Source organism: Acartia tonsa, chromosome 1 (assembly GCF_053477335.1).
Source record: "Acartia tonsa isolate MP-2025a chromosome 1, ASM5347733v1, whole genome shotgun sequence".
In the NCBI taxonomy this organism is placed as follows: domain Eukaryota; kingdom Metazoa; phylum Arthropoda; class Copepoda; order Calanoida; family Acartiidae; genus Acartia; species Acartia tonsa.
In genome coordinates this window covers 38,534,982-38,547,830 of record NC_137260.1, presented here as the reverse complement: position 1 = coordinate 38,547,830, position 12,849 = coordinate 38,534,982, and the positions used below count along the sequence as shown (strand labels likewise).

At 34.0% G+C, this 12,849-nt stretch overlaps 1 protein-coding gene across 2 annotated transcripts; it reads left to right on the top strand.

The window, feature by feature from the left end:
• Nucleotides 1–3,192: 3,192 nt before the first annotated feature.
• Nucleotides 3,193–8,900, top strand: LOC145318966 (methylcrotonoyl-CoA carboxylase subunit alpha, mitochondrial-like). 2 transcript variants are annotated; one of them, XM_080160764.1, is made up of 9 exons: nt 3,193–3,447; nt 4,017–4,147; nt 5,079–5,162; nt 6,103–6,174; nt 6,519–6,632; nt 6,992–7,153; nt 7,543–7,631; nt 8,075–8,181; nt 8,757–8,900. In XM_080160764.1, exons 2-8 carry the CDS (start codon nt 4,061–4,063, stop codon nt 8,166–8,168), a joined length of 702 nt encoding a protein of 233 aa, XP_080016890.1. In that variant the 5' UTR covers nt 3,193–3,447; nt 4,017–4,060; the 3' UTR covers nt 8,169–8,181; nt 8,757–8,900. The 2 variants fall into 2 exon arrangements, with proteins under 2 accessions (XP_080016890.1, XP_080016896.1); XM_080160770.1 differs by lacking the exon at nt 8,757–8,900 and having other exon boundaries at nt 3,317–3,447; nt 7,543–7,609; nt 8,062–8,183.
• Nucleotides 8,901–12,849: the final 3,949 nt, after the last annotated feature.

Sequence of the window (12,849 nt, the reverse complement as noted above, 5' to 3'; positions counted from 1 at the left end):
TTTTCAGGGATTGAATAAGTTCTCATTCTTAATATTTTCACAAAGTTTCATTTAGATTTGCATATCGGTTTGGGTGTTAGATTGTTTCTTAGATATTTACATTACATAGTTTCAAAAGGTTTCGTGATTTTTTTTGTTAGTTTAATGTTTATTTTTTTACACTTTTCTGCAGTTAATTTTTCTCTCCAGATGTTCATCCATAGCTTTTAAGCTTCGCTACTGATTAATGTTGACATCCTTGTTTATGTGCAAAGCGTGTTCAATACCTAATACTTGGTAGGAATGTTTTAAAAGAAGTAATGTACTATAGAAAATAATAAAGTCTTTAGTAGTGAAGGCAATCCGTCAAATATTTGGACCGGATTCTTACAAGAATCCGTTCAAAAAAATGCCGGATTCTGGATTCTTATTTTTAGCGGATTCGGATTCCGGATTCTAGCAATATATTAAAAGGCTTTTTTAATCTAAGTGCTGCATATGTCCTAAAAATTAATGTTCTTGGTGTTCTCTATAATTAATTCACTTCTGATAATCGAACCAGATTTAAAAAGATATTATATATAATGATGATAATCTTTGCCTTCAAAAAGGGGGAGTTGAAATAAAAAAACTCAAGACGCTAATTTTAGCCTACCAATTAAGAATCCGAACCCGCTATTAAAAAACGGATTCGGATTCCAAAATTGGGCGGATTCGGATACGGATTGCCAACCCTAGTGTTTAGTTTATCCTCCGCACACTTAAAATATCCAGGGACAGATCTCCAGAAGAATGTAACTTCGATAACTTACTGTCATTTCATCTATTTACAACTTTAATTTCTTGCTAGATATCTTATATATCCAAATAAAATATTTACGTACTTTGTCAGAAGCTTAAGATTTCAATATTTTTTTTAATTTTTAGGGAAGCTTAACATAGCTCGTTGAATTGTTGGACAATTTTTTAGATTTAAACCTTGGGATGGTTTTATGCAGCTTATACCAATAACGAAATTAATTCCGGAAGAAAACCACGAAACCTATACGTGGTTTTCAGCTGTCGTTGGGGGGCAACATAAAGTCAAATTGACGACCTCTCCATTTGCCCCCCTAATATCATTTACGATCTGTTTCACTTGTTCGTTATATCTTATACCTGGGTTTTATGCCTTTGTTTGGTCTTCTTACCCCTTTGAATTGAAAGCCCTGTAACGATAGGGACACAACCACTAGTGTTAAATATAGAACGTTATATTAGAATTTGATTTTAATTGATTATGAAGGATCCACATCCCTGTCAATTTGTTATGTGTCCAGTAAATGTAACAATATACCCTGTCTGTAATGGACCAAATTGAAATTGGACAAGTTGGATTACAGAAACCACCCAGGTTCTACGAAATACCAGAAAAAAAAATCGTTTTACCAGAAAAGTGGTAAAGCTGGTCAACCTGGTAAAATATACCAGTTTCGTGGTAAATTTTACCAGCAAAAATTTTAGCCAAAAAATTAGTCAAATTTTACCATTTTTTTTGTAAAATTTGACGAAACAAAAAACCCCGTTTTTTGTGTTTTAAATTAAAAACAGCTCTTCATAATCAGTTGTAGTACTTTAAAATAATGACTTCTATACAATGAAGCCTAAATTTAAAATTTTTTTTTTTTTTTTAATTTTACCACTTTTGGAAGTTTTACCAAAAATGTGGTCAATTTTACAACTCCGAATTTTCGGACTTAGACAAAAAACGCAATTTGGTCAATTTTTACCAAAAAGTTGGTAAAATTTGACAAGGTATTTTTTTAGGCTAAGTCCAGATTTTTGGACTCTGACAAAAAAAATGAACTTGGTAAAATTTGACCAACTTTTTGGTAAAAATTGACAAGGTAAATTTTTAGGCTAAGTCCAGATTTTTGGACTTTAACAAAAAAAAAAACTTGGTAAAATTTGACCAACTTTTTGGTAAAAATTGACAAGGTAAATTTTTAGGCTAAGTCCAGATTTTTGGACTTTAACAAAAAAAAAAACTTGGTAAAATTTGACCAACTTTTTGGTAAAAATTGACAAGGTAAATTTTTAGGCTAAGTCCAGATTTTTGGACTTTAACAAAAAAAAAAACTTGGTAAAATTTGACCAACTTTTTGGTAAAAATTTTTACTTTTTATTGAATTTTTTCGCATAAAAGAAGCTAACTTTTTTTTAAAACCTTGAAAATTATTTCATCATTTCTTTTAAAACATCCTCCCGCATCGTCAAAAATATATCAAATTTAATATTTACTTATTTGAGCTAGCTTCATACGAATTAAAATTAAAAGAAAAAAAATCCAGGTAGGTGTGTTTACGCAGATGTGCCGTGTGCATTTGAATTTATCGATTTTTCATCTTTAATATAAATATAAGCTTTCGTATATTCCCCTGAATGTTTCTAAAAGAAAGACAGAGATTTCGAATTATAGAGTAATTTCGCTACAAAACTTATATTTTTAAGTTTTGAAATTTATGGCACCTCTGTGCGCGCATGCGCACTATTGATAAGCTTATGATTATTTGAATATAGAGTGCCAAAAATAATTATTAGTTTTGATTCAATTTAATCAAATATTTTGAATCAAGAAGTAAATTACTACTCAATTTTCTCTAAATATTTAAATTTGTAGAATTTACAATTTGTTTGGAAGATTTTTTTTAAGCAAGATGTTTAAAAATGTGGCAAAATTGTGGAACAACAATGTTTCATGATTTCTATATTTATGTTGTCTTTGCCAACCGGAAATACCACCGAGATGGGTTTTTAAAAGATGAATGCCACATTTATTCGGCGTTTTTTAGACATTGATTGATTGAACGTTGACGATAGAATTTCAAACAGAGTATATAACATAAAAATACTGAATTTTAAATTATTTTTTAGCAATTTTTCTAATGTCTAACACAGCTCTAAAAAGATGCATTAATTAATATGCAGCAAAAATGGATTGAAGATAATCTTTTTTTTTCTATGAAGGCCGTACCATCAAAAGCGAAATAATTAAATAAATCATTGTATACTCTTTTAGATTTCGCGAATGTCGCGCTTGTTATTCATAGCGTAAAAAATGTCGAAAAAACGCGGCAATATCTTTTAAGAACCCGGCCGGAAATAGATTCATTATATGTTCATATATGGTTAACAACTATATATATATTTAAATATTTTTTTTTAATATTGAATGCACTATATTTTTTTATATTCTATCGAATATATATTTTATATGTCATTACAAAACTATATTACATTTAATATTAACATTAAAAAAAAAACATCAATTTAAACTTTCGTAACCCTGTATTGGCTTCAGAAGTACAGTTCTACAGAAACCACGGTCCACGCTTGATCTAGCATCACTAGCATGGCTCTGCCTAGGCTTAAAATTAGAAAGGCCAGGGTATTATTAGTGGTTGAAAAGTTTGTACATTATTATTACAGGTATTGTGTCTTTAAAGGGACTGTGAACGTAAATTTTTCTCATCTTAATATCAAATCTTAACATTATCTTATTCATAATATCTCACAGATAGAGCAAAACGTGCTTTTGTTTGCTTAAAAAACGGCTTTTTCCGACGATTTTTATAAGGTACAGGGAAAGGAAGAAATTTTCCATTATATAAAATGTCCATTAAATTGATTTTTTGGTATTATCCTTTTTTGTCTGAAGCTTAAGATCTCGGAATTTCACCTTGCATAGAGCATTCGTAAAATGTACTGGGGTGCCCTTTCTTTACTGTTTAGTTTTAATAAGTTAAACCTTACCTAAAGACAAAGTAATCAAAAATCACCCCCCCCCCCCTCACCCCATTAATGAAAATTTATTTCAAAGTAAGGGAAGAGTGGTTTTCTAGGGGCTGGGTTTTCTCTGCTTGAGTAGACACTCTGAGGGAAACCGCGAGAATCCTAGTGCTCTAACTCTTTTTATTTGTTTCCTAAAGTGGCACCTCCGCCCCAACCCTTCCTTTGTTACCTACATTTTATTGTGTTTTAGTCAAAATTTATTATAGGTATTAAAACTGTGGCAGTTTACAGTGACAGCGACAGAAACTCTATGCATGTAGCCATGGCGGACGAAGCTGTTAGAATTGGTCCAGCTGCCTCACAACAGAGCTATCTCAGGGGAGATACTATTTTAAAGGTATATTATACCAGAGAGAGGAGATACTGTTTATTAAACTAGTGCCAAAAGTTTTATAATTACGTTTTCATTTTCGTTGGTTTACAACTTTCGACATCAGGACTTTAGTGAATTTTGATTGGTTAGCTCAATAGGTTGAGTGTTCGAACGTTTCAACCACTAATATTAATCCAAGGGGTAATTTTGTTAATCATCATTGAGGATTTACATCAATTTATCGACCATTGTTTTGTCTTATCCCTTTATATCTCTGACATTATACTGTTAGGTATTCGTTTTAGATGGACATTACAAGAATTGATTGATTAAAATAATCCTTAAATAAAAGTAACAGGATGTTTGTTTGTCTTCGTTTGTAGCGAAATATCTAACGTCTCTCCTCTACATTGAAGCTTATTGTATGTCTCGGAAAGGTTTTAATTTATACATGGATTTTTTTATAGGCCTAAGAAAAATTACCCCAAAAATTTTATTTTTTAAAAACTTTGAAAAATTAAAATTCAAGGTAGTGGGTCGGCTCTTTCCCAGCCCCCCCCCCCCTCCCCACACCTTTCACATTGCAAAAAAATGGGTGTTGTTTTTTGCTTAATGGTGTGATTGATAATTTAAATTGAAACTTGGAAGAATCTACCTATTAAGATTTAGAATAACTCTTATATGCATCATCCTATCATATAAAGCAGTAAGACTTTTTTTCTAAATAACTACTGATCCGATTGGGTTCTCTATTTTAGGTAGGCATCACATAGGTCCTGAGTTGGTTTTATTCTATTTTCTGATCATATTTAAGCCTTAAGATGGATTTTTTACTTTTTCTATTGAAACTAAAATAAAAAAATGTTGGGATCTATTTCAACTCACCACTAACTCAAGTGCCCCTAGAGGCCTCTAGGGGCTTAGTTACTATTGACCATACACTGTATTATCTTAGGTTGCGGCGGAAACCGGCTCCGATGCTGTACATCCTGGCTATGGATTTCTCTCCGAGAATGTCGAGTTTGCTAATCTTTGCCAGGTAAATGCAGGGAGGGAGGGGACAATGGGCTGTTAACTACACGTGTCCCCAAACTTTTATAATAACGTATTCTTATTCGTTGGCTTAACAACTTTGGGGATTAAGTGATCTCTGATTGGTTGGTACATTAAGTTGAGTGTCCAAACGTATCAACCACAAAAGGTAATCTATGTAAGGGGTAATTTTGTGTATCATCAATGGGGTTGTACATGTACAGTACATCAATTTGTCGACCATTGTCTTATCCCTTAAGATTCTTGGGTAAATGGATATATTATTACCTGGATGTTACACCAGTTTTTCATGTACTCTAATAAAGCGGTACTCACAGCGGGCTAAAATAAAGATACACCCTTATTCCTCCCTTACAACACCCCCTTACCTCCTTCTGGGTAAACGAACTGACCAATATATGAAGTCCATGTTAGGAACCTAAATTCATGACAACAAATTTCCATGATATGTCATTAATAATATCCACGTGTATTTTATATCCCTGGACAGGTAATATTTTCCATTTGACTGCAGGGAGGGAGTGGATATTAGACTGGAAGTTATACTGGTACCCAAAGTTTTATAAGCACGTTAGCTCACAACTTTAAATCTTGATTGGTTCATTCAAACTAGCAGTGTCTGAACTAATCTAAGGTGTTGTTTTGTTCAATATATTTGGGGATTTATATATGTATATTTCGTTTTTTATCTTGTCCACGGTCATTAGTGTGAGGAATGGGGTTGACAACACACCCCTTAAAATTAAAATTATGTAGATTCCCCCCCCCCCGTTTTTTAAAAACCTCTAAGATTACATCCCTTCCCGTAAAAACCCTGTGCACGCCACTGTACTGCTTACGTTTTTTTCTGGTTAATTTCAAGAATGTAATATTATATTAATAAGAATGATACCTACCTTTTAATTTAATTTTTTTTTTTTTATCAGGAGAAAGGAGTTATATTTGTTGGTCCACCGTCCACTGCCATTAGAGATATGGGTATCAAGTCTACATCTAAGGTAAATGATAGAGTAGCTACTCAGGAACTTATTTTGGTTGATTTCAAGTAGAAAGAAATAACACTCTATACTATACCGGAGTAACAGGATGTCTGTTCATTTGTCCTCTACGATCTCAATCTTCTGGTCTTCCATAATTTTCAGGGAATGTTTATGCTGTTTTTTTGGCGGGGGGGGGGGTATGACACCGCTTCTTGGAAAAATGACCTCGAATATTTTCATTGGTAAAAACCCTCCAACCATCCTCTTTTAAGACGAAACACAAGTAGGCTCTAGGAAAAGCAACTGTGTATTTAAAAGAAGTCTGTCGTTACAATTTTTCTAATATTTAACCTGTTTTTTAGATGATCATGGAAGCCGCTAACGTACCTGTAATCCACGGTTACCACGGAGAGGACCAGAGCCTGGACACCTTGAAGGCGGAGGCAGACAAGATCGGGTTCCCTGTTATGATCAAGGTGGGAACAAGGACAAGTATGTCCACATGTACCGCAATAAAATAGTAAATAATATAAATATAAAACAGGATGTTTAATATGGACAATGACATAATATATTTCAACTTCAAGGCTCGATTATAACATTATACCTTAGGTATAATTCTGGGAATCAATGTTAAAAAAAAAGGAATATGTAAGTTATATAAATTATATATATGTATGTAAAGAAATGTAGTGTTATATTTTTCTACCATTGTGTAATGATATATAGTACAGTCAGACGGAGTGACGGCATACCTTATTGTAGAGTAGCTGCTAAATTTTATATTGTTTTTATTTTTCTACCTGTGGAAAACTGTTATTTGATATTGTCATAGGCTGTCCGCGGAGGGGGTGGCAAGGGTATGAGGATTGCCATGACCGCTGGCGAGTTCGAGGCCCAGCTGGAGTCTGCCAAGCGCGAGGCGATGAAGTCCTTCGGTGACGAAGTGATGCTCCTGGAGAAGTTTGTTGTTGACCCCAGACACGTAGAAGTTCAGGTCAGTTTTGTTCCAGGGGAAATTATCAGGAACGCATGGGCTTTTTATTTCACTAGTCCCCAAAGTGTTATAATAACGTTTCCTTATTCGTTTGCTTAACAACCTTTGAGACTTTTATTTAATTTTAATTGGTTGCTTCATTATGTTGATTGCTAAAACGTTTCTACCACTAATTGTAATCTTCAGAAGGGGCAATTTTGTGTATCATCATTGGGGATGTATATCAATTTATCGGCCATTGTCTTATCCCTTTATATCCCTGGGAAATTATACTTGATTAATGCCTATGGAGAGAGATGGTTGATTTAAAACGTAGTTAGACATTTGTATAAAGTTCCAAACATTCTTACTGCCTTGCTAAAATCTTCTAACAACCTATCTCTATTTAGGATGTACCCAAGCCTGGTTTTCACTGCCTACCCCAGCGGGCTGCCTTGCTAAAATCTGTGCTCAACTTCTTAAAGAAGGCTATTCAGGAATGGGTTATTAAATGATTTAAGACGAAGTAAAATATTGTTTAAGTTAAAAAAAACATTGTACTAAAATAATTTACGTTTCTGTAGACACAACGGGAAACTTTGGATACCATTATGATATTTACACCATATTTTACCCTCCCTGCCTGGGGTTTAGGTCTAAATTTATCTAATATTAGTACTTGTTTGGGACAGGGATCTAAAGAGACAAGACAATGGCGGATAAATTGATGTACATCAGCAATGATGATACACAAAATTACCCCTTCTGTGGAGTATAATTAGTTGTTGAAAGCTTTAGACACTTAACTTGATTAATCAACCATTCAAAATTCAATAAAAGTCCCTAGAGTTGTTAAAGCAACGAAGAAGAAAATAAAGCTTTGGGGACTAGTGTAATAAACAGTCCACTTCCTTCCTTCATTTAATCCTCCATAACTTAGGACCCCGCGTTCCACGACTCCATACGCCACGTGAAGCATATAATCAGTAATGCCGAGTACTATCCTGTTCTTGTTAGCCACGGATGTTGTTACTGATTATGTTTTCCAGGTAAGCTTTCCCTTTATTTTTTCTCGTTCTGCGTTTTCAAAGATGTTTAGTTAGATAAGTTTGCTGATTTTTTTGCCACGTGTCAAGATGCCTGTAGGAAATGAATGAGGGGGGAGAGGGGGAGTCGAACCTACACACTTTTATTTTTGCTTTCAAAAGAAAAAATTTAGGTGTGAGAGTAAGGGGGGGGGGAAGTTCTGACACATTTGCGTAAACAGCGAGTATAGGCTTTATCTTTGGGACGGACGGACGGACAGACATCGTTCTACTTTGTATTATAGATTAGATATTTAGTAGGGAGGGATGGGACATTGGGCTGTAAATTACACTAGCCCCCAAAGTTTTCAAATAACATTTTCTTATTCTTTGGCCTAACAACCTTGGGTACTTTTATTGATTTTTTATTGGTTGGTTCATTAAGTTGAGTGTCCTAACATTTCAATCACTTATTGTAATCTACAGAAGGGGTAACGATGTGTATCATCATTAGAGATGAACATCAATTTATCAGCCATTGTCTTATCCCTTTATATCCCTGTACTTATCTAATTAACTAATGAGCAATTTTATTCCAGGTTGAATATCAGTGATACGAGGTCGAATGGGGCCGGTGCCCAGCAAATCCAGGAGGTTGCGCAACAGTTTTCTTCGGCCAGAGCAGTAGAATCAAGAAAAATATGTTTAAGTGTTTCAATCAATAAAGATAAAAATGAAAACAATTTTTTTTTTATTTTTGCGATTTGTGTACAAGCGATGTTTTTCTATAATTAAGGTCGTTTTTTACCACTTTCTCGTGATTTTTACCACCCGTTTTTACCACAATTTTTGGTAAATTTTTACCATATTTACCCTATTTCTGGTAAAATTTTACCAATTTAGGGCAAAAATATTACCAGGTGTTGAACAGTTTTACCACTTTTTCGGTAAAATCTTACAGAAATTTGCGGTAAATTTTACCAAAAAAGTGGTAAAAATTGGTCAAAATCTGGTATAAATTTGCGTCCTAAAATGGTAATATTTTACCGGAAATCTGGTAAAATTTTACCGATAATTGTGGTAAAAATCGATGGTAAAAAGCGTCTCGCTATACCACAAAAAGTGTTTTTACCACGGTTACGGTAAAATTTTACCACCTTTTAAATCGTATAGGCTGGTAAAATTTTACCATAAAAGTGGTAAAAACTAGGTTTTTTTATGGTATTAATTCCGTCCTGGGCAGACATGCGTACTATGATACAGTATCAATTGCGAACTTCTAAATCAAGCAAGTTCTCCTCAAGATGGCTTACCCCTACGAATGAAGATCCTCTAGATGCTTGAGGCGCAGTCACATATTAGACATGATTTTAAAAGGACATTTTGAAGTGTCCTGTCCTTAAAATTAAAATAAAAACTGTCTTATTGCAGTTGACGGCACCTTGTAAGCGTTCTATCATGTCTAACAATCAAAGGATAAGTTGTTTGATAGGTGTTACTTTGTCTGAAAACAAGACAATGATTTCCTTGGCTATTGGACCTAACGTTATAGCAGCCACTAGATTATACACGTACCGGGTATTGTATGGTCCGGATTCTGTAAACCAATATGGATCAAATCCATAGGCACCCCCACTGTCTATCCTATTCTTTAATCCCAACCATGCGATTCAATAAGAACTTTTTAACGAGCTTCCTTACATTATTGGTGGCCGTATACCTGTCAAAGTTGGATGAATTGTATTGACATACAAAGTCAATGATTTATATGAACTAAATTACATAAAATAAAACATAATTTGAAAAGACCATGTTTTTTAAGACATTTTTGTCCGCTATATGATATTAAAAAGGGTCATTTCTGAAACATTATAGACATAACTTTATTGAATAATATACTACACCCTAACATTTCGATATAATAAGGACACAAAATTTTGATAGGATATATAATATCATATATGGATAGGTGCATTGTCTTCTTAGACTTTCCAGTAGAATCTAACAATGGATTTATTATTACTTGGATTTTCATGTACTATAATTTCCAGTAAAATCTAACTTACCGGGACGTCCAAGCTTTTTATCTTGAGGGGGGGGGGGTAAATAAGGGGTTTCTAAAGTTGAGGGAGGTAAACATCCCTCCCCCCCCCCCTTGAACGTCTATTCTAACAGCACTTGCATTATCACAGAATTTCTTGCCGTTGTTCAACCATAATTAATTCTGAATTAATTCGAGAACAAAAAATATTTCATAAATTCAGCTGATTTTGCCCTAGTGAATACTAAGATAGTCTCCTTTTAATGGTAAATTTTTATGGCGATGGGGTTAAAAGAACCATAATTTTTTTTGTAGGGGGAGAAATATCGCTCCTCTCTTGTACATCCTTGTTAGAGTCTTAAGTTTCGGGTTTAAATATCTACATATATTATATTATGTTTGTGTATTAGATTCGTTTGTAAGTTTAAAAGACATCAGTTAATATTGTAAAATTGAGGGAGCATTTTCTTTAATTTGACAGGAAATTCAAGAACTGACCAGAGATATTGATAGATAGATAGATGATAGGTGGATAGATAGATTATTTATTTAATCCCTGATATTGCATTATATTTTTATTTTTATTCTCTGTATTAAATTATTTCGATTTTTTTAAAGAATCAAAAACAGTAATGTTTGTACATTTTTATATTATTCTTGGAAATATGTATTTTTTTATTATAAACCAAAATTGTTAGGTAGTATCTAAAAATCTTTTTATATGTTCCACAGGGTTTAAGACGGGGTAACACACGGTCCCTCAAAATACTTCCCCAACTTGCAGATAAAAATGTAGAAGAGTGAAATTCTAATATTTTTACTTTTGTTAGTTTGACGTTAACAAAATGTTTGATAATACCAACTAATCCTAATACATAAAGTACTAAGCTTTTTTTGTTTGTAGCGAAGGATCTCGCTCACTACTGATCCGATATGGTTCTTCTTTAGAGGAGAGCTTCTTATAGGCCCTGAGATGGTTTCAGGCTATTTTATTTTTATAATAAGCCTGGGTATTATTTTAAGCTATTTTAAGCCCTTCCATATCCCTTCGAATATAGAGTCCCTAGATGCCAGGGTCGCAGACGCTAGTCCTAATACATAAAGTAATAAGCTTTTTTGTCTGTAGCTAAGGAACTCGCTAACCGCTGAATTGATATGGTCCTCCTTTACAGCGAAGCTACTTACAGGTATCGGGATGGTTTTAGGCTATTCTATTTTTATAAAAAGTCTGAGTAGGTATGGTTTAAGGCTATTTTTTTGCCCTTCAATATTCCTTCGAATATTTAGCCCCTAGATGCTAGGGGCGCAGCCGCTAGTAAACATCTAAAGAGGGAAAGGATATTTTTCTATTAATCCAAGTATCTAGTCCGTTAAGAAAAATCATAGAAGGCTAATTCTTAACCATAAACGTGTAGCTAATTAAAATATACACTTTAAATAATATTAGATTTAATAAAAAAAGTTAATGGGATTTTGTTATGTTTTTGTTTTATAGACTTGTTAGTTTAATTTCGATTGAGCTTGCTAATTATCTCTCTTGGAAGCATAATATTAACATTTACTTTCTAGAATGGAAAGCAAGGATTACGAAACTATTAAATCCTTATTTGGATTTCATAGTATGAAACGTCTATTGACAGACAGGTTGACGGACATATTGTAGGATATTAAGTAGCTGTGCTTCCCTACTTATTTTTTTTGGGGAGTGGTATGAGGTGTCCCACCTACCAAGAAAATAGTTATAAACCTTCCCGGGACCAATGAGAAGCTACCCTGTAAAGGAGAACCCAATTGGTTCAGCGGTTAGCGAGATACTTCGGTACAAAAAGACAGACAGACATTGTTCTACTTTGTATTATAGACTAGCGGCTTCGCCCCTAGCCCCTTTTTTTTTGGGGGGGGGGGGTATTTTCATTTTTTGGGGGGGTTGGGGGTGTCCCACCCCCCAAGAAAATAGCTTAAAACCATCACAGGACCAGTAGGTATATTCCCTGAAGAGTAGAGCCCAATCGGTTCAGTGGTTACTGAGCTCTTAAGCTTCAGACCGACAGACGGACAGACAGACGGACAGACATCGTTCTACTTTGTATTATAGATAGGAAGTTGGTAATTGGAAAATCTATTAAAGATACTTTTCTATACACCTTATAACTCCCCCCCCCCCCCATTACCCCCGCAAGTCTTACACTCCATTATATAGGTATTTATTTTCAGCTTCTATTGTTGACAAAACAAGGATAACTTTGTTACAAGTATCGCACAAATCATCGTCAAAACTATAAATATAAATATAAAAAAGATAGATAAATTAGAGAACTTTATTTGGGTATAGTCCCTTTCGTGGCAACGCACCTTAAGGGGCGATTCTTCGTATTTTTTCACAGTGGCTTTTCTCCGATTTCTAGCCTCTGCAGGGCCAATTGCCTAACCCCGTGGGCAATCACCTAACCCAATATAACCTGACCTAACCTAAAATAACCCCAAGTATCGCACAACTTCTAGTTAACTCTAAATATAAAAAAGACAGATAAATTAGAGAACTTTATTTTTGCTTTTGAATAATTTTTTCGAACTTAGTAAGAGTTAGAATTATTTAAAGAAATAATTTATATCCTATTAGTCTAAACCCGTTTGACTTAATGTATGATTTT